The sequence below is a fragment of the Nycticebus coucang genome, chromosome 9 (assembly GCF_027406575.1).
Source record: "Nycticebus coucang isolate mNycCou1 chromosome 9, mNycCou1.pri, whole genome shotgun sequence".
NCBI lineage: Eukaryota > Metazoa > Chordata > Mammalia > Primates > Lorisidae > Nycticebus > Nycticebus coucang.
This window is the reverse complement of record NC_069788.1, coordinates 43,870,184-43,890,215: the sequence shown is the minus strand read 5'-3', so window position 1 is coordinate 43,890,215 and position 20,032 is coordinate 43,870,184. Positions and strand designations below refer to the sequence as shown.

Here is a 20,032-nt window from a genome sequence, read left to right as displayed (position 1 = left end):
ACCCGACGCTCGGAGGCTCCGTGCAACGGGAGGGGCGAGCGAACCGCCAGCTCCTCGGCTCTCGCCCCAGCCTGCCGCGCGGTACCTCCACGTGGCCCGTTCGCGCATCCCTCTGCCTTCTCACCTCTCCATTAAAGCGTCTCCCAGCCCCCAGCCCGAGGAGAGCAGGCTCTGCCCACTGGAGAGACGCATTCTTCTCACCCCACCTGACAGGTGTGGCAGGCACACAGCTGCTATGTACATGTGACATTTCACCCAAACCTCACAACTCTGGTACATCTCTGGAAGTCTTAGGATGGAAGATGCCACTCTTAGTTGCAGACAGAGGTAGGAGTTTGTTCTGGAGTGGTGATGGGTGTGTGGGGGGGGCAGCAGTAAGGGAGTAGGGGAAGAGAATCCCAGGAGTAGGTTATAGGGCAAGATCTCCCCTATCTCTGTCCTTAGCTGACCCAGAGTTCAGAGTCTTTTCCTGTCTCCTCCCCTCAAAACCACTAGGCCCCTGAAGATTTCCTCCTCCGAGGCAGGGAGATGCAGATGGTGTGGTGCTTTGAAGCCTGAGACCCTGCTTTTTTGCTTTACCCACCCTCCCACCTGAAGCCACAGCAAAGACCCATGAATCCTGCCACTGAGCCACAAAGTTCCTCCTTCTCCCTCAGGGCCTGCTGTCTACTGGGTCTGTAAGGACGACAGAAAACCAGAGCATGGCTCTTTCTGCAGGCAGAGACCTGTTTTATGCCCCAGCCTCCTGTGGTATCTGCAAGGTGCCCTGAGGGACACTCTGTGCCTGGAGAGTGCCAGGGCAGGCAGGGAGGAGCTCGGTCCTCTGCGGTTCAGTTCTCGGAACAGCTCTGGCAGACAGCACAGGCCTGGGCTCCAGGGCCTTTGAGGGTGGGGCTGAGGGAGGGACCCCAGCCTGCTGAAGTACCTTCTCTGGGCCTCACTTGCCAAGGCCCATCTGATGGCATCTCTGGCACCCTTTGTAGCCAAAGGTGAGGAAAAGTATGTCAACACAGGCCTGGGCCATGGACCACTTTCCCACACAGGCTGTCATCCAGCTATACCTGCCCCATCTCCCAGTCTGGAGGCACCTTCACTGCCATCTATTCCTACCTTCTATCTCATGCATGCAATTATGAAATCTGTCCATGATACCCCAGGCCAGTGACTGCTCTGAAGCTGTGACAGGGACACTCTCTCAAGAAGGGCATCCCACTGCCCTCTGGACTTTCCTAAGTCCAGTCACCTAAAGGATCCTTGCCTTTACATGTGCTACAAGTCACTGAGCTTGTCTTTATGCCCCCCCACACCAGCCCCTCCTCCCCATTGCCCACCTTGATCCTCCCAGTCCCTGAAATTCACTATGAAGGTGGATTTATTTTTAACTACTTTCCTTCACAATCCTGTATCTGACATATTACAAAATTCTGCAGATTCTTCCTTTTGTTGCTTTTATTTCAAAATGTCTTGATATTTTCATTACTTTGCTCATTCACTCTTTCATCTCCAGCCCCACTGATTCCACCTTTGGCCCAAATTCCCACAGCAGCTGCCATACTGTCCTTTCTGACTCAGATTTTCCTTCCTCCTACACACCCTACTGAATAATCTTTCTCAAACATCATTTATTGTGTATGTTATCAACATCAGACTCCTCAGCCAACACGCTGGGTACACCAGCGACTAATCTATGTGTTCTATAGGAAGGGACCTGAATTTCTTCATAACACAGCCAGATCACAGAGTCTAGCACAGTGCCTGATGCACAGCAGGAGGGCAATAAATGTTCCTCAAGTGACCCATCCATTTGGTGGTGGTCCCTTCTCATCCAATTCTCTCTCCTGACTTGGTCTACCTATTCCTGTCAAGCCTGTTGGCTTACTGATGTTCACTTAGGTCTTTTTTGTTTTGAAGAGCCATTATCTTTCATTTCCCTCAAAGTCTTCAGAGGGGAATGGGGAAGAAAAAAGCTGATATCCAAGTTAACATCAGGGAGTTTGTGCCAAAACACCAGCTCCAAAGACCTGAGTGCAGAGTGGAATGAGTGCAGCTGCCTGCTCAGAATCTCTGGTCCACTAAAACCAGAGGAGAGGGTAGAAGACAGAAGGGGATCGGTGAATCAGTGGCTTTAAGGTTTACAGAGGGATCTTCTTGCTGTTTAGAGATTCCTAGCCTAGCTCTGGGTCCCTGTGCTGACTGTTCTTACTTGGCACTACATCTCTCTCTCTCTCTCACACACACACACACGCACTCCCAGTGGTCCTAACCTCATCACCACTTCATGACCAAGATCAAAATCCACCTGCTGCAGGAAGGCTCTGATAATCTCCATCCCACTGTGATCCTTTTGTCATCAGCTTCCCTAAAAGCCTTATAAACTACCTTCAGTCTTTTCTATATTTTATTACTTAGTCATGTCCCTATAGTATTTTACCCCTCTGCCCATAAGTTATTAGCTCTTTCATGGCAGGGGAGTGTCTTTTATTTATTTACTATCATCTATTTATTTTGAGAAGTAGGATTGAGGTACTTTGGAGGCCCAGACAGACTTGGATCTGGATTCTGATTCCAACACTTAGCTGTTTAGCTTTGGATAAGTCTCCTTATTAACAATTCTGAGCCAGTTTCTTCATCTGTAAAAGGCCCTAGCAAAACTTGCCTTGCAGAATGAGGGGCAAAGATTACAGAGAATACAGAGTGCCAAGAACAAGTCTGTTGAGTGATGAGCATACAATATAGTTCTTATTTCTTTCACATACTGTTGGAGCCTTTCCAAAACTGGGGATGGGGCTAGGGGTGGGGACAAGGTCTTCAACTTCCTCCCAGACTGGGATATTTTAAGCTAGAAAGGAACACCAGGGCCAGGAGTGATGGCTCACGCCAGTAATCCTAACACTCTGGGAGGTCAAGATGGGTGGATTGTTTGAGCTCACAAGTTGGAGACCAGCCTGAGCAAGAGCAAGACCCCGTCTCTAAAAATAGCTGGGCGTTGTGGTGGGCGCCTGTAGTCCCAGGTAGTCCGGAGGCTGAGGCAAGAGGATCGCTTGAGTCCAAGAGTTTTAAGTTGTTGTGAGCTATGACGCCATGGCACTCTATGAGGGGGACAAAATGAGAGTCTCAAAAAAAAAAAAAGTGTTTGTGGGGGGAGACTACTAAAAATTACACCAGTTCCAGGGAGGCACCTGGAACTCCCACCACCAGGACGCATGGAGACTTTATCCTAGTTCACGATTATCGGCAAGCAAGCACTGTAATCAAGTACCTAAGCATGAAGCCAAACATAGTAAAAACTCATTCAATGTTTGTTGAATGAACGAGCAAGCAGAAGCTGTGCCTCAGTGTCTTGAACATCAGTGAGCGAAGAAGCAAAAATTGAAAAGCCCGCCCCTGCCGCGCTCCCACCCCCTACCACTCCAGAGATGCAGCAGCCACTACTCCTTATGCAGGCGTCCTCAAACTTTTTAAATAGGGGGCCAATTCACTGTCCCTCAGACCGTTGGAGGGCCGAAATATAGTTTAAAAAAAAAAAAAACTATGAGCAAATTCCTATGCACACTGCACATATCTTATTTTGAAGTAAAAAAACAAAACGTGAACAAACACAATCACACCGCCTCATGTGGCCCTCGGCCGCAGTTTGAGGACCCCTGCCTTATGGTCTGTCCTTCAACAGCCATTGCCCCACCCCCGGTTGCCTTGGAAGCAGTGACGTTTCGCGAAGGGCGTGGCCTTTCTCCATCCTCTCTGGAAGCTGTGCGCCCCTCCTTGTTGGAACCTGTGGGGAGGATGAGATTGAGGGCCAAGAACCTACCCGCCCCCCGCAGGGCTGGAGCTAGCTGCAGGCTCACGGCTGCCCCCTCGGGGGCACGGCTTGCTAGAGTGCGGGCACCCCATCTTCAGCCAGGTGAACTCGCGGGGGCTCCGAAGAGAGCCAGCGTCCGTCGCTGTGAGCGGTCTCCACCCCTCCACCCGCGACGGGTTAGAGTATCCAGAGAACTCGGGCCCAAAGCTTCCCAGCCCAGGCCCACCCGTTTCCGGGCCGCTCGGGCTCGCTTCGCATCCTGGGGGGCGGGCGGGAAGGGTGGGAGCCGTAGGAGGCGCGCAGGCGCCGCTGAGCGTGGGAGGGAAAGAGTTAAACTAGGTGCCGGCGCCGGGCGGGGCGGGCGTGGGGGAGGGGAGCGAAGAGAAAGTGAGAGCGGGGGCGGAGGGGGGACGGGAGCGAAAGAACATCCTGTGCCCGTCGCCGGATGCGCGCGGGGGGAGGAGGTAGTCCGGGGAGGGAGAGCTCGCTGGGGGGAGGCCCGCGGCGGGGAAAAGGCGCCGCCTCCGCCCCCCGCCCCTCGCCTGGGGCCGGTGGCCCCCTCGGCTCCCGGTGCGTTTGTCCAGCTTCCTTGGCCCGAGTAGTGAGCTACCCCGAGGCCCCAGAACCTGGTTCCCGGGCCGGGGTAAGCTGGAGAGAGAAGGATCTCTGAGTCAGGCATCCACGTCAGGGCAGGGGCGGCCCCGGCCTTTCATCTCTCGGCTGTCTGGCTTTTTGCCGCGGAAGCTCGCGCGTGTTGAGCGTCCCTTGTGCACCCAGAGTAACAACACGTTCTCTCAGTCACTCCTGACAGCACCACTTCCAGGTAGCACGTAGGTATTAATGAACTCTGGAGGAGGAAACAGACTCAGATTATGGAATCTGTTCAAACTCGCAACTGCTGGGTTTGAACCCCATCCGGTCGGACTGCAAAGGGCTTTTCACTGGAGTATGGAGAAGCCTAATCTCCCTTCCCCCTCTGTGCACACAATTGCTGGGCAGCTGCAAAGTCACCCTGGTAATGGCCTAGCAGGGTGTCTTCCTTAGTAGGTCCCCAACTGCTTCTGGCTGGAGCTTATCTCATTAACTATGCTGAAGTGGCCACTGCCAGGGTGCTGGTAAAGACACTAAGTAGCCTTAGACTTCACGGGTGGTTAGATAGCTTTTAGGAACCAAGGAACTCAGGGAGAACTGGCTGAGGGGATAGTGCTCCGGATTTCAAACAGGGCTCTGAAGTTCTTCACAGCAATTCAGTGGGTTACAGGAATTGGGATTGATTAGCCTTAAGAACAGCGTAAGAGGTAGTGGGAGAGGGTGTGGAAGGAGCTGATTAATGAATGTACTTTTGAAGGCATGGAGGCCCAGTATCTGTGTTCTCTGCGGCTGTCCACACCCAACATTTTTGTCCAGGTGAAACCTGCTTATAATAATTATGATTATAGTTAACATTTGTTGAGCTCTGTGTGCTGGGCACTGCCTCAAGTGCTTTATTTAATCCTCACAGGACCACAAAGTTAAGTTTTATTAGTGCTATTTTTCAGATGGGGAAAGTGAAGCACAAAGAGATCACTAAGCTCAGTCAGTGGCTGAACTGGTTTTGAACCCTGGTAGTCTGTCTAGAACAGTGGTTCTTAACGTTCCTAATGCCGCGACCCTTTAATACAGTTCCTCCTGCTGTGGTGACCCCCAACCACAAAATTATTTTCATTGCTACTTCATAACTAATTTTGCTACTGTTATGAATCGTAATGTAAATAACCCTGTGAAAAGGTGATTCGACGTGGGGACCCACAGGTTGACAACTGCTGGTCTAGAATCAGCACTCATTCACTAAACTACACTGCACTTAAAACAATGAGAACTTCAGTCTTGAAGGTAAAAATTTGGAACAGCTCAGCCCTGGTAGCACAGTGGTTATGGCACCAGCCACATACACCAAAGTTGGTACGTTTGAACCCAGCCCGGGCCAGCTAATCGACAATGACAACCACAACAAAAAGTAGCCGGGTGTGGTGGTGGGTGCCTGTAGTCCCAGCTACTTGGGGAGCTGAGGCAGGAGAATTGACTAAGTCCAAGAATTGGAGGTTGCTATGAGCTGTGACACTACAGCACTCTACCGAGGGTGACATAGTGAGACTCTGTCTCAAAAAAAAAAAAAAAAAAGCTGGAACAGATGGCAAAGAGGTGTGTGTGGGCATCCTATGTACTTCTTGGTGAGGGTAGGTGCCTGGCTATGTGCATATTGACTCTTGACTTCTTTCTAGCCAATGGTTCCAGATTTCTGGATTTGACAGAAAAACAAAACAAGAAAATAAGTGAAAGCCAGGTTCCCATAAAGAGTTGCAACTATTAATTTATCCTCCCTAAGAACATTTGAAACATACCATGTATCCTCACGTTGTTTTATTAAACAAAATTTAATTCTCTTCAAAATAGACATGACATCTGAATTGAAAACAGTTATTCCCAAGGATAATCATTGACTGTCTACTGACAAATAGATGCTTCTCTGTCTTAATTGTTTTGTTGTGTTGTTATCTAGTGAAAATGTTGCCCTAGAGATGACTCTGCCTCTGATCCCTCTGAATCGCTTGAGGGATTCAGGTAGAACCAGAAGAACTGAGCTTTTGATGTAGTAGGGGGAAGTTAGGTTACAGCCAAGAAAGAACTATCTTTGGAGGTCTTTAAAGAACAGGTGAGCAGCACATTTGCTTAGGATGTGAGGATTACAGAATCAGCTCCATGGAATGGAAGGGCCAGTGACTCTGGGTCCCACTGTGCAGAAGGGCAGAGAAGGGACCTTGTCTGAGGAAATTAGTCTCAGATCCCCCAAAGAGTCTTGGAACCTTAAATGACAGTTCCCATCAGGCAGCCGTTTTCTACTCAGAGTTTATGGGTTGTGAGCGGTAGTGGCATGGCAATGGAGAAGCTGTGTGGGAGCCCATGCACTCACTCACCTCAGGGCTGAATAGACTGTGAGGAATGACTCTTGAGGAGGGCTGAAGGTGGAAGAAAGGATGGGAAGAGAATGACCACCCAGGAATGCTGCCCGTTCCCTGCCTGCCACCTAGGGTGTGATGGGCCAAGCAAGGCTCTGAGTGGGCAGGCCTGGCTGGCCACAGCATCATTGCGAATACTGTTTCCTTGTTTCCCCACTTCCCTCCAGCTCAGGTGCAACCTAGGACCCAGAGCCTTCTGTCCCCAGAGGAGCTCAAAGCCCGGTAGGTGAAGCCCTATTCTTGTTCAACCATGCTCAGCACTGCCTCTGGGCCTGCCCCTAGCTTGGGGCTTATGATTTCAGTGTTCTGCTGCAACAAGGGTTTCGCAGAGTGTGGGGAGGAGGGAAGGGTCTGGTCTTACCTGCCTCATCCTAGTGGTGGCTCAAGGCTTCCAACATGGGTTCCCATACCCTGGGGTGGTGACATTTTTCATCTCCAGAGGGGGTCTCAAGCCTAATCCCACTTGTGGGGAAGCTGAGAGGTGGTACTCCCAGATTTAGACCCACCATGACCAAAAGGCACATATCCACTCACATTTTAGTCTTGGAGTTTTATAATGGTACGTCTGGATCCCTTCAGGTTACAAATGCAAAAGCTAAGACCCAGGCAAGAGCAGTCCTTTCTTCTTTCAGGGTCACTCTGCTTAGATGGGCCTGGAGCCCCAATTTCTATACTCTGTCATCATTCTGCCCCCAGGTCCTCAAAGAATGACAGAACATGACTCAAGCACTCACTAAGTGCAGGATTCTGTGCCAGATGCTAGAGATGCAGAGCAATTGCCCTCAAGAGCTTTTGTCAAACAAGTAACCTCCAGAGCAACGTGCAGATGATGAAAAGTGGTGGATTTGTCTTCAGACTCACATACTTTATAAGATGCTCCCCTACTTTTTATCCTCCATGGGGAGCAGGGAGCCCTGCCTGAAGAACAAGGCCCACATGCAAATCTATGGTGGAGAGATTACAGATTGGAGGACCAGAGAAGGGCTGCCAGTGGGCACACCCCAAATAACCTTTCCCAAAAGGCTCCAGCCCAGAAATGGCTTCTGCTGCCCTCTAACGGGGGAGAGGCCTGCTGGAGCCCCACCAAGCTGGGTCCCCTAAAGATAAGGGGCGGTGTGCCCCTTGCATTTTTATTCTCCTGAGGTCTCATGCTTCATCTCCAGCAGGCTCTAAAACTCAACTGTCTCTTTTTTCAAGGATCCCTGACTATCTAATTTCCTGACCACCATACTCCATCTCATGGTCTCCTCAGTTTCCTTTGTTGCTTGGGTTCTGATTCTGGTACCCTGGTTCCTGGCCCTGCCAGAGTTCTGGTTCCGGAAGGCTCCTCTCAGGTACCTTGGGCCTACCTCCCACCTGGGCACAAGTCAAAGCTGAAGACATGGGCAAGAGCATCCCCCAATACCTGAAGCAACTGGACATCCGCAAAAGTATAGTGAGCCTGGCTACGGGCGCTGGGGCCGTCTACCTGCTCTACAAGGCCATCAAGGCTGGCATGAAATGCCAACCACCCCTCTGTAGCAACTCGCCCATCTGTATCGCCCGTGAGTGTCCGGGCCCTGGGGAGAGGGCTCTACCCGAGGAGGCACCTGCTCCCGAGGCCTCTGATGTGGGCGGGCCCAAAGGTGACTCCTCCAAGTTCCTCTTTCCTTGCTTTTCTCTTCTTCATTTTCCTCAAGCCCACCCTGCAGTGCCCTAGGCAAGGCCTTGCTAAAGATGCTAGTTCAGGGTCCCTGGATCTCATTCAAATGGATACTCAGACTCATCTGGCAAGTCTCCAAATACCACATTTACTCCGGCTCCCAGGATTCCACTTCTTGGAAACTTGGCATCAGCAGCTCCCCCATCCCTTTCCTGCCCCAGGAAGTGGCTACTTTAAGGAAAGGGAAAATTGGAGGATCTACATGCCCAGAGCTTCCATTAAGCCTGTATGTTTCTTTTGTGCAAGTGGGGAAAGCTGCCCCTTCTGCAAGACTCTTTGTTGCCATCTGCTGGAAGATCATTGCTATATGCTTGCTTAGTGAAACACTAATTGTTAGTGCCATATTCTGGAAAATTGTTACAGTAAATAGACAAATCTATGACTATATGCTATGGACAATATAAAATTAGATGTGCCCGTGTGCAGTATATGCCTCATTCAATTGTATGTGGTGGTGCTGCATATAGTGAGAAGGCTTCTTTTCAAAAGAGGCAAGGCAGCATTGTCCCCAGGTCCCTGCCCTTGCTTCCCAACCCCATTCTTTCATTACTTCCGAGTCTACAGCCTGAACTGGGCTGGGTGGCTGTCTAGGCCTGGCAATCGAGCGAGAGCGGCACGGGCGGGACTCGGGTGAGCTCCGGAGGCTCCTCAACTCTTTGGAGTGCAAACACGATGAGTACGCCAAGAGCATGATCCTGCACAGCATCACTCGCTGTGTGTACTTGCTGGAGGCTGAGGTGAGGGAAGGGAAGCAGGAGGCCCCTCCTAGCCAACCTGGTCCCTGGGGGTTACAGCTGATCCCTGTCCCTGGCCTGGCCTCTGGCTCTCTCTGGCTGATGGTGGGAAGGGTATACTGAGGGGTTGTGGTGACATGGGGGGGCAGTGGGCCTACGACTTCTGCTTTTCCTGCCTCTTCTATCTATCCCCACATACTCCAGGCCTCTGCTTGTACTACCGATGACATCAGTTTGATAGGCTCCATGCTGGATGACAAGGACAACAGTGTCAAAATCCAAGCTCTGAACACACTTAAAGCTTTTTCTGGCATCAGAAAATTCAGGCTCAAAATCCAGGTGAGTGCAGGGTCCAATGGTGGGGCAGAGCACACAGGATGTCCATAGAACTTGAGTCCTTGAATTGGCACATGATTAGTGCTCATATTCCAGAAGTTTGTTTGGATCTTAGTTTGTAACCTACAAATAAATAGGAAGATTGTAGTCAGATTCCCAGCAGAGTCATGAAAGCCTTTGACTCTTAGGTGGAAACTAGACCTAGGGTGGTATCTCTAAACCTCAAAGAATGGAAAGCCCCCCCAAGGATCTTTCTGACACCAACCAATTGTCAGTGCCAGCTGAGTATCCACCAGTTCAGTTCTGACATTTAACTATCCATGTAACCTTCTAAGTTAGCATAGACCCCACAGGGTAAGTCTTGTGGGACTGTGCCTACTTCAGATGCCAATAGCAAGTCTGACTTCTGACAACAGCTATGAATTCATGGGTTCCCACAACTGCCTTTTTAGATTTGATAACTTGCTAACATGACTGACATAACTCAGAAAGATACTTTAGATTTACCAGTTTATTATAAAGGACACAAATTAGGAACAGCTGATAAATAGGGCAAGGGATGGGGGAAAGGGCACAGAGGCATCTTACTGGGCATCCAGGCCCTCGCTGTGCACACCACCACCACCACCAGCATCTCCTGGAAGCTCTCTGAATCTCATTGGCTGGAGGTTTTTATGGTGGTTTCATCATGTAGGCAAGGTTGATTAAATCAGCCATTGGCGATTGATCTTAATTTCTAGCCCAGTGGTTCTCAACCTTCCTAATGCTGCAACCCTTTAATATAGTCCAAAGGGGTCACAACCCTCAGGTCGAGAAATGCAGTTCTAGCCCTTCTCCCTTCCCAAAGGTTGGGGGTTGAAAATCCCAAACCTCTAATCAGACCTGGGTCTTTCTGGTGACTAACCCCCACCCTGAAGCTACCTAAGGACCCTCCAAGAGTCACCTCATTGTCATAAACTCTGGTGTGACCAAAAGGGTTGAGAATTTACAAGACACTACTATCAATCAGGACTTCTGAAGAGTTTTAGGAGCTCTGTTCCTGGAATGACAAAGATTTAAAAGTATATTATTATACCGCATCCCTCATGCCTGGGTTGGTTAGAGGCTGGTGGCTGGACCACAGATGATTTCACCACCACCCTGTAGAAGAAATGTTAAATGACTAGATGTCACTTCCCCCCATTTCCTACTGTAATGCCCCCAGACTCACCTGTTTCTATGCCTGTCCTCCTTGCTTTCCTGCGGTGCCAGGAGAACATGGCTCTCTCCCTGTCTCTGGACAGTGCTGGTCTCAGTCCTGCACCCTGTCCTTCTTTTTTATCCCCTCTGCCCCAGGTACCCTCCCAGGCTCCTTCCTGTCAGCTCCAATACCTCCCATCTTATAAGGAAAACCTTTTCCTTGACCTAGTCTCACTCTAGAAAAATGTCTCTTCCAAATTAAAAAGTAAAATATCTGTCTGGCGTGGTGGGTCATGCTCTGGGAGGCCAGAGCAGGAGGATCTCAAGTTCAAGAGTTTAAGATCAGTCTGAACTACAGTGAGACCCAGTAAAATAGAAGAAATTAGCTGGGCATTGTGGCAGGCACCTGTGGTCCCAGCTACTCAGGAGACTGAGGTAGAAGGATCATTAAACTCAGGAGTTTGAGGTTGCTGTGAGCGTAGGTAACACCATGGCACTCTAGCCTGGGCAACAGAGTACAACTCAATCTCAATAAAGAAAAAAAAAGGAAAATAACCTAAAACAAATATTATATATATGTAAAGTAGAAAGAATAGCAATAAAACAAAACATGTATCACCAGAACCCAAGCAAAGATATAGATGCCCCCAGGTAGCCCCCCCCCCCAATCTTAACGGCCTTCCCCCATCAGAGACCATTATGGTCCTGCTTTTTGTTTATTAGTTCTGAGATTTTCTTCGTAGTTTTACCCTATATGCATATGTCCCTGTATAGTCTATCAGGGCCAGGCAGATAACAAATAGGTTAAATGTAGCCTGGGATGTTTTAAGTGTACTTGAGAGTAGGTGGTTTGTATTCTGCGGTTTGCTTTTTTTCCTCCAACATTCACCTTACTGGGCAACTCTGTTTCCTTTCTTTTCACTGTTCCGTGGTATTTTGTTTTATGAATGGCAAGCGCACCCTTGGTCCATTGGTGGGCATTTGTGTTGTTCCCAGGTTCTTGCTGCACCACTCCATGCCGTGAACATTGTTGGGTACATCTCCCTCATGTACCTGGGAGAGTCCCTGTAGGGTAGGTGTGCAGGAGTGGGATGGTTTGGACAAACGGTATTGCCCAACTTTTCCAGAAGGGTTGTACCAATCTACACCCCACCCCTGCATGAGTGTTCCTGCTATGTTGTAGCCTCACCAACACTTGATAATGTCTCACTTTTAAATTTTTTGCAAAATTTTCCCCACATTTTTTGGGGGGAAGTTTCTTTATATGTGCCCCTAAAATATGTACAACTATGATATATCAATTAGAAAATACAAAAAATAAAAACTGATTGAGTCGCTGGGTGCTGTAGCTCATGCCTGTAATCCTAGCACTCTGAGTGGTTCAAGCAGGTGGTTTGCTTGAGCTCAGGAGTTCTAGAACAGCCTGAGCAAGAGCAAGACCCTGTCTCTAAAAATAGAGGCATTGTGGTGGGCACCTGTAGTCCCAGCTACTCAGGAAGCTAAGGCAGGTGGATCGCTTGAGCCCAAGAGTTTGAGGTTGCTGTGAGCTATGACCCCATGGCACTTTACCAAGAGTGACAAAGACTCTGTCTCAAAAAAAAAAAAAAATAAAAGAGAGATTGAGAAGTAAACAAAAAGTCTCCAGATCTCCACTCTCTGGTTGCTCCCTCAGCTCCTGTGTTTCTCTAAAGCTATGATTCTCAAATATGTCAGAACAGCTTGAAAAGCTGGTTAAAAGCAGAAATTTGGGTGGTGCCCATAGCTCAGTGGGTAGGGCGCTGGCCACATATACCCAGGTTGGCAGGTTCGAACCTGGCCCAGGCCTGCTAAAACAAAAAATAGCCAGGAGTTGTGGCGGGTGCCTGTAGTCCCAGCTACTTGGGAGGCTGAGGCAAAAGAATCGCTTGAGTTTGAGGTTGCTGTGAGCTGTGATGCCACAGCACTCTACCCAGGGCGACAGCTTGAGACTCTGTCTCCAAAAAAAAAAAAAAAAAAAAAGGCGACTGCACTAATGTACATAGCTATGATTTAACAATAAAAAAAAAAGAAAAAGAAAAACAACAAACAAACTTGAGGGCCCATACCTAAAGTGTTTTAGTTCAACTGGAGAGCAGTGTTTTGCACAAGTCACCCAGGGAATTCTGATGCAGGTGGCCTGATGTTCACTGTTCGTTTGTTCCAGTGTCTGTACCCTGAGGACCTGACCCCTGTTTTCTTTCCAGTTTAAAAGTAGTTACTCCCTGGGCGGCGCCTGTGGCTCAAGGAGTAGGGCGCCGGTCCCATATGCCGGAAGTGGCAGGTTCAAACCTAGCCCGGCCAAAAACCACAAAAAAAAAAAAAAAAAAAAGATGTTTGAAAAGTAGTTACTCCCTGATCTCAATTTCCATCCAGATGTGCTCTTCTGGATCTCTGAAGCCTGAGGGCTCCCCTCACGTCTTCTCCATGGCCAGCTGCTACTGGACGTATCCATTGACCCAATACATTCTAAGGGGAGCTCGCGTCATTTCCCTAAGTCATACTGTATTCTCCAGAGGTCTTTTGTCTCATCAGCCCTCTGTCCTTTGGCCTCGAGGCTCTCAAGCATAAAGTGTGTGATTGGTGGTGGGCTACACCTCCCTGCCCTAATCCCAGCCATTTACACTGTGTGCTTTATATTCTTCCATGCCCTCGGCCTGTCACCTGGTGCTCCCTGTTCCTGAAATGCAGCCTCAGACTTGCTGAGTCTAACCTTCATTTCTCAGCAGACAGTGAAGGGTTGGAGAAGGGAGATCAGGGTACTAATAGGATGCTTACTTCCCCTCCAGGAGTCTGGTTTATTTCTTCCCTGATCCATTTATGGTACAGCTTATGAGGTTACCTGTCTTTGGTAATACCAGTAGGTCCAAGCACATTACATCTCAGAACCCAAGATCCCTTTGTTCATTGAACAAATGTATGTTGATCACTTACCTTATGCCAACATGCTGTCCTAGGTACTAGAGAGAAAGCAGTAAACAGAACAGGAAAGATCCCTGTCCTTGTGAGATTTATATTCTAACAGGATGACGGAGGCAGTGCACAAATAAGTAAAACATGTAGTGTATTTCATGTGGTGTTACAGAGAAAAAGAGGGAGGAAAAAGAAGGCTGAATGGGCAGGGTGGTGCAGTTTTGAGGAAGAAAATCTTCTGGGACCTTGATCTTTGTAAATTGTTTATGGCACCAAAAGCATGATCTTGTTAAGAAGATGAAAAGACAGGGCGGCACCTGTGGCTCAAAGGAGTAGGGCGCCAGCCCCATATGCTGGAGGTGGCGGGTTCAAACCCAGCCCTGGGCAAAAACTGCAAAAAAAAAAAAAGAAGATGAAAGGACAAACTGCAGACTGGGAGAAAATACTTGCAAACCATGTATCCGATAAAGGGCTTGTCTGTATTGTACTATGAAGTGCTCTCAAAATTCAGTATTAAAGAAAATATGCAATCCAGTTAGGGAATGAGCAAAAGGCACAAGGAGATACTTCACTGAAAAAGATACATGGATTGCAAATAAGCACTGGAAAGTATATTTAATATCACTAGTCATTTGGAAAATGCAAATTGAGACTGCAGTGAGATATTACTATGTGCTATTACAAGATCTAATCAAAAATAATAAAAGTATTTCTAGTAAAAATACCAAATGCTGGCAAAGAGGCAGAGAAACAATTCTTTCATACGTTGCTAGTGGGAATGTAAAATGGTACAGCAGCCACTCTGGAAAATAGTCTGGCAGTCTCTTTCAAAACTAAACATACATTTACCCACCAGTGATTATCCTAGAAAAATGAAAACTTAACATCTGCATAAATATTTGTACACCTTTGTTCATAGCAGCCTTATTTATAATAGCCCCAAACTGGAAACAGCCAAAATGCCTCTCAGCAGGTGAATGGGTAAACACCCTGTGGTGCCTCCATGGAATGCTACTTGGTAATAATAAAAGAAATGAAATTCTGATGCACACAAAAGCTTGGGTAGATCCCAAGGGTGTTATGTTGAGTGAAAAAAGCCAATCACAAAAGTTTACATAATGTATGATTCCATTTATATAACATTCTCAAAATGGGAAAAGTTACAGATAGAAAACAGGTTAGTGGTTTCCAGGGGTTTTAGGCTGGGGGAGTAGGTGGGAGTGACTAGAAAGGTGTCCCACGATGGAAATCTTTGTGGTGGTGGGTAAGTTCTGAGGGATTATAGTGGTGGTGATACACATCTGTGGGTGTGATAAAATGACATAGAACTATGCACACCTACCAACAGCAGTTTCCTAGTCTTGCTACTATGCTCTAGTTGTGTAAGATGTAACCACTGAGGGAATCTGGGGGAAGAGCACAAGGGACCTGTCTGTGTTATTTTTGCAACTTCCTGTGAATTTATAATTATCTCAAAATAGAAAGTTTACATATGAAAGGTGTTTCACATGTGGCAATGTTGTGAAGAAAAATAAGGAAGGCTAGAATGAGGGTGGTTGGGAAAAACCTCCCTGAGAAAGTAACATTTAAGCAAAGACTTGCAGGAGGTAAGGGTGAGTTGCCAGTTTTTGGAGGAAGAGTGTTCTGAACAGAGGGAACAGCCTGTGCGAACCTCGAGACAGGTGCGTACCAGGCATGTTCAGGGAATAACTGAGGAGACCATTGTGGGAAGCACAGGGGCAAAGGAGAGGAGAGGAGATCAAATAAGCAGTGGGGAGGAAGGGACAGATCCTAGGGGACAGTGTGCCACCATAAGGACCTTAACTTTCACCTGAAGGAAATGGGGGTCTTGAGCAGAGGAGTAACACGTCTAACATGTTAAATGAGCAGGTTGGATGGAAGCAGGGAGACAGGAGGCTAGCGCAGAAATCCAGGTGCGAGATGATGGTGGCTCAGAGGAGAGCCGTAGAAGCGGGGGTGGTGAGAAGTGCCTTGATTTTTAATAGACGTTGAAACAGATTTTCTGAAGGATATGAAAAGAGGTGGGAGAGAAAGAAAGGAGTCAAGAATGCCACAGAGTTTTGGCCTGAGCAACTGGAAGAAAGGCACAACAGTATCTGAGGCAGGGAAGGCTGTGGAAGAAGCAGGTGAGGGGTGCGGACAGCGTGTTAACTCTGAGGGGTCTATTAGATATTCAGGGAGAAAAGCAGAGTCGGCAGCTGGACATTTGTGTCCGAAGGACAGTATTTAATGCTGTGAGTCTGGATGATATCCCCACGGGAATGATAGAGGTAGAGAAGAGCTGGTTAGCAGAACTAGGGAGGAAGTCTGTGAAAGAGAAGCCAAGTGAAGGGAGACATGGGAATGGTCAACTAGGTCGAATGATGTTGAGAATTCCCCTAGGGAGAACTATCTGTTGGGTTGGGCTGGGGATCGTGGGTGGGGTAGTGACGAGTGAAGTCAGAGACTGGGACTGTGGAGGGGATCCCTGCATAAAAGCAGACCCTTCTCTTCCCCCACCCTAGGAACTCTCCATCAAGATATTGGAACTGATCTCTACCATCTGGGACACGGAGCTGCACATTGCGGGCCTCAGACTCCTCAACAACCTTCCACTACCCGACTACGTGCATCCACAACTGCGACGGGTGATGCCTGCCTTGATGGAGATCCTGCAGTCAGACTACATCTTGGCACAGGTGCCCAAGGACCATGACCAAGGCGCTGCCTTCCTGCCAGCCCCAGCATGGCACCCAGAGGGAGGAGGACAAGTTTATGTCTTTCCCTACTCAGGCCCAGATTCACCTTCCTTCCCATGCTTTACTCTTCCCTCTATTCAGGTGCAAGCCATACGACTGCTGAGCTACCTGGCACAGAAGAATGACCTTCTCTATGATATTCTCAACTGCCAGGTGAGAAAGAAACTGAAGAGGGGTTGATGGATGCCAACTCAGAAATGGTCAAGGGAAGAATTGTGGCTTATTCATACAGAATTAGCCTTGAGTAAGAATTGTCTTACTCTTCTTTCTACCTTTGCACTAAATGTATTGAAAACCATCCCCTCATTGGGTACAATGGCTCATACCTGTTATGCCAACTACTTGGGAGACTGAGGTGGGAGGATTGGTTGAGGCCAGGAGTTTAAGACCAGGCTGGGCAACATAGCAAGACCTTGTCTCTATGAAAAATTAAGAAATTAGCTAAGTACAGTTAGTCCCAGCTGCTTGGGAGGCTGTGGTGGGAGGATTGTTTGAGCCTACGAGTTTGGGGATGCAGTAATCCATGATTGTGCCATTACACTCCAGCCTGGGGAACAGAGTGAGTGAGACCTCGTCTCTTAAAAAAGAGAGAGAAAGAAAACCATCCCTCTTTCTGTTCTCCCAATAGAATAAGGATTCATTTTTTTGAGAGGGGGATTCTCCACTTGGGGGCTTTATGAACTCCTAGAGTTAGGAACATAGACAAAACAAAAGTTAATATAGATTTTTTTTTGGAGACAGTCTCACTTGTTGCCCTTGATAGAGTGTCGTAGCGTCACAACTCACAGCAACCTCAAACTCTTGAGTTCAAGCAATTCTCTTGTCTCAGCCTCCTGAGTAGCTGGGACTACAGGTGCTTGCCACAATGCCTGGCTCTTTTTTTCAGAGGTGGGGTCTTGCTCTTGCTTAGGCTGATCTCAAACTTGTGAGCTCAGGCAATCCACCTGTCTTGGCCTTCCAGAGTGCTAGGATTATAGGCGCGAGCCACTGTGCCCAGGCATAGATACTTTAATATTAGTGGAAAAATGACTTATGTAAAGAACATTATTAGGGATAGAAGGGGTAATTATGTAATAGTCAGTGATTCAGTCTCCCAAAACGATAAAGCAACACTAAACCTAATAACATAGGCGTGGCATGTGTAGCACAATGGTTAGAGCACCCGCCATATACACCCACGCTGGTAGGTTCGAACCCGGCCTGGGCAGCTAAACAACAGTGACAACTGCACAAAAAAATAACTGGGCATTGTGGCAGGCACCTGTAGTCCCAGCTACTCGGGAAGCTGAGGCAAGAGAATCGCTTAAGCCCAGGAGTTTGAGGTTACTGTGAGCTGTGATGCCATAGCACTATACCCAGGGTGACAGTGGGACTCTGTCTCAAAAAAAAAACCAAAAAAACAAAAACCAAATAACATAATCTCAGATTATAAATATGGCAAAACTTGATGGAATTATAAAGAGTAATTAACAAATCTACCACCCCCACAGTGGGAGACTTGGGACATTTGAACTACACTTTCAGCAGTCAATAGATAAGAAACTAAAACTAGTAAGGGTATATTTTCTATAAATAACACAAATAAGCTTAAGCCATTAAATTTACCTAGAATACTTTACAATTATTAAATGGACATTCAGCCAGGTATAGTAGTTCATGCTTGTAATCCCGAAGACTCAGGGGGCTAAGGTGGGAGGATCACTTGAGCCCAGGAGTTTGAGACCAGCCTGGGCAACATAGTGAGACCTCATCTCTAAAAAAAAAAAAAATTAAATAAATATTATCTGGGGATAGTGGCATGTGCCTATAGTCCTAACTACTCAGGAGGCTGAAATGAGAAGATCACTTAAGTCCAGGGGTAATAATGAAAGGAAAATTAAAATACTCCTATACAGTTGAGTCTGAAACTTAGGTATATTGAGGGAGTTGAGGTATTAGGAGGATGGAAGAATAAACATTTTAGAAGTTGCCTTTTTTACCATTCCCATCACAGGTGCACTCCAACTTCCTGAATCTGTTCCAGTCCACACACCCAGGGAGTCTCCTGTTTGAGGTACTGGTATTTGCTGAGCGACTGAGTGAGGGCCGGAACGCAGCCCACTACCGTGCTGTGAACTGGCATTACAATGAACAGTCACTGCATGAAGCCCTCTTTGGGGACGGGTCACGACTGGCAGACCGTCTGCTTGCCCTGGTCATCCACCCTGAGGAGGACGTTCAGATCCAGGCCTGCAAAGTCATAGTCAGCTTGCAGTGCCCCCAGGACTTGGTAGCCCGGTCCACCTCCTGCCAGCCCAGTTCTTCCTACTTTAAAAACGGGGAATAAAATTAAGGAGAGCCAATAAATGAGTATGGGAGAGAAGCTTGAAGCTTCTCAAAGCTTGAGCGTGTGTCTGTGGTCTTCCAGGGCTGGGGGAGACTTCCTTCAGTATAACCTCTGCCCCAGAGCATGGCAGAGCCTGGGTGTATCACCCCCAAACACATCCCCATTTCTGTATTTGGGGGATTGACTCAACTCTTCTCTTTTCTTTCTTTCTTTCTTTTTTTATTATTATTAAATCATAGCTGTGTACATTAATGTGATCATGGGGCACCATACACTGAACTCTTCTCTTTTCAAACCTGAATGTGGAGCCAGTGCTTTCAAGGGGTTGGAGAAGGCAGGCTTGGGGGACTAAAGCCAAGTGTAATCAACAAGAGACAGGATCTCATTGGACTAGTCAGCATGGGCTGGGATCTGCCACAGTGACAATCTCCACATCTCACTGGTTTAAAAATGGCAAAGGTTATTTCTCATTCACACCACATGCCACATTGCAGGTCGATTAGAGGGTTGAAGGGCAGGCTTCTCTGTGTCATCCTCACTCAGGAACTTAGGCCCAAGGAGGCTTCTTCTGTCTCTGCAACTATTACAAAAGGAAAGGGCATGTGGCAGGGATAAATGGCTCTTAAAATTTCCACCAAAATGATGCTTACCACTTCTCACATTTCATTGGCCAAAGTGGGTAGGGAAAATCAATCTTAGCATGTGTCCCAAGGAAGAACTGAAAAAATTTGGTGACAGCATAAATGACAGGGACCTGCAGGCATACTGAGTAGGAGTCAGATCTCTGGAGTCAGACTGCTAAGTTCAAATCTCAGCTCTGTCACTAGCTGTGTGACCTCGGGGTAGCCATTAACTGCATTTGAGCTTTAGTCTCCTCATCTGTAAAATGAATATAATAAAACTTCATGAGGCTATTGGGAAAATATGAGTTAATGAGTGTAAGGCACACTGTTCTGTATGTATTCCCAACAACCAGCTATGAATTCTTCATTGAGAAAATGAAAGATTAGCAACAAAGAGATCACTGGAAGAGTGTTGAGTCCAATCTCTCTCTAGTCTGTTCAGGTTACAGGCACTGAAACCTAGAGTCCTTTTTATAAAGCACCCTGAAATTCCACTGGAGCTTAGCTTTGGAAACCACAGTGATTGTGTAACATGAAACTGTAATTGTGAAGTCTCTGAGAACAAGAAGACGGCCAAACAAAATATAGTCACCCACTTTGAGATTTTCCCATTCATTTGCATTTCCCATTTGTTCATTAGCTGTTTTATC

At 47.7% G+C, this 20,032-nt stretch overlaps 1 protein-coding gene across 1 annotated transcript; it reads left to right on the top strand.

The window, feature by feature from the left end:
* The first annotated feature begins 3,768 nt into the window (after positions 1–3,768).
* ARMC12 (armadillo repeat containing 12) lies at positions 3,769–18,802 on the top strand. The gene is made up of 9 exons (XM_053603732.1): positions 3,769–4,369; positions 6,339–6,491; positions 6,963–7,017; positions 7,492–8,420; positions 9,089–9,234; positions 9,436–9,570; positions 16,200–16,373; positions 16,515–16,586; positions 18,427–18,802. Exons 4-9 carry the CDS (start codon positions 8,177–8,179, stop codon positions 18,757–18,759), a joined length of 1,104 nt encoding a protein of 367 aa, XP_053459707.1. The 5' UTR covers positions 3,769–4,369; positions 6,339–6,491; positions 6,963–7,017; positions 7,492–8,176; the 3' UTR covers positions 18,760–18,802.
* The last annotated feature ends 1,230 nt before the right edge of the window (positions 18,803–20,032 follow it).

Bases quoted from the DNA above. Each gene is read 5' to 3' on its own strand.
- ARMC12 (XM_053603732.1), top strand. From the start codon at position 8,177: ATGGGCAAGAGCATCCCCCAATACCTGAAGCAACTGGACATCCGCAAA. The intron at 9,235-9,435 runs GTGAGGGAAGGG...CACATACTCCAG, and splicing joins TGTACTTGCTGGAGGCTGAG to GCCTCTGCTTGTACTACCGA. The intron at 16,374-16,514 runs GTGCCCAAGGAC...CCCTCTATTCAG, and splicing joins CAGACTACATCTTGGCACAG to GTGCAAGCCATACGACTGCT.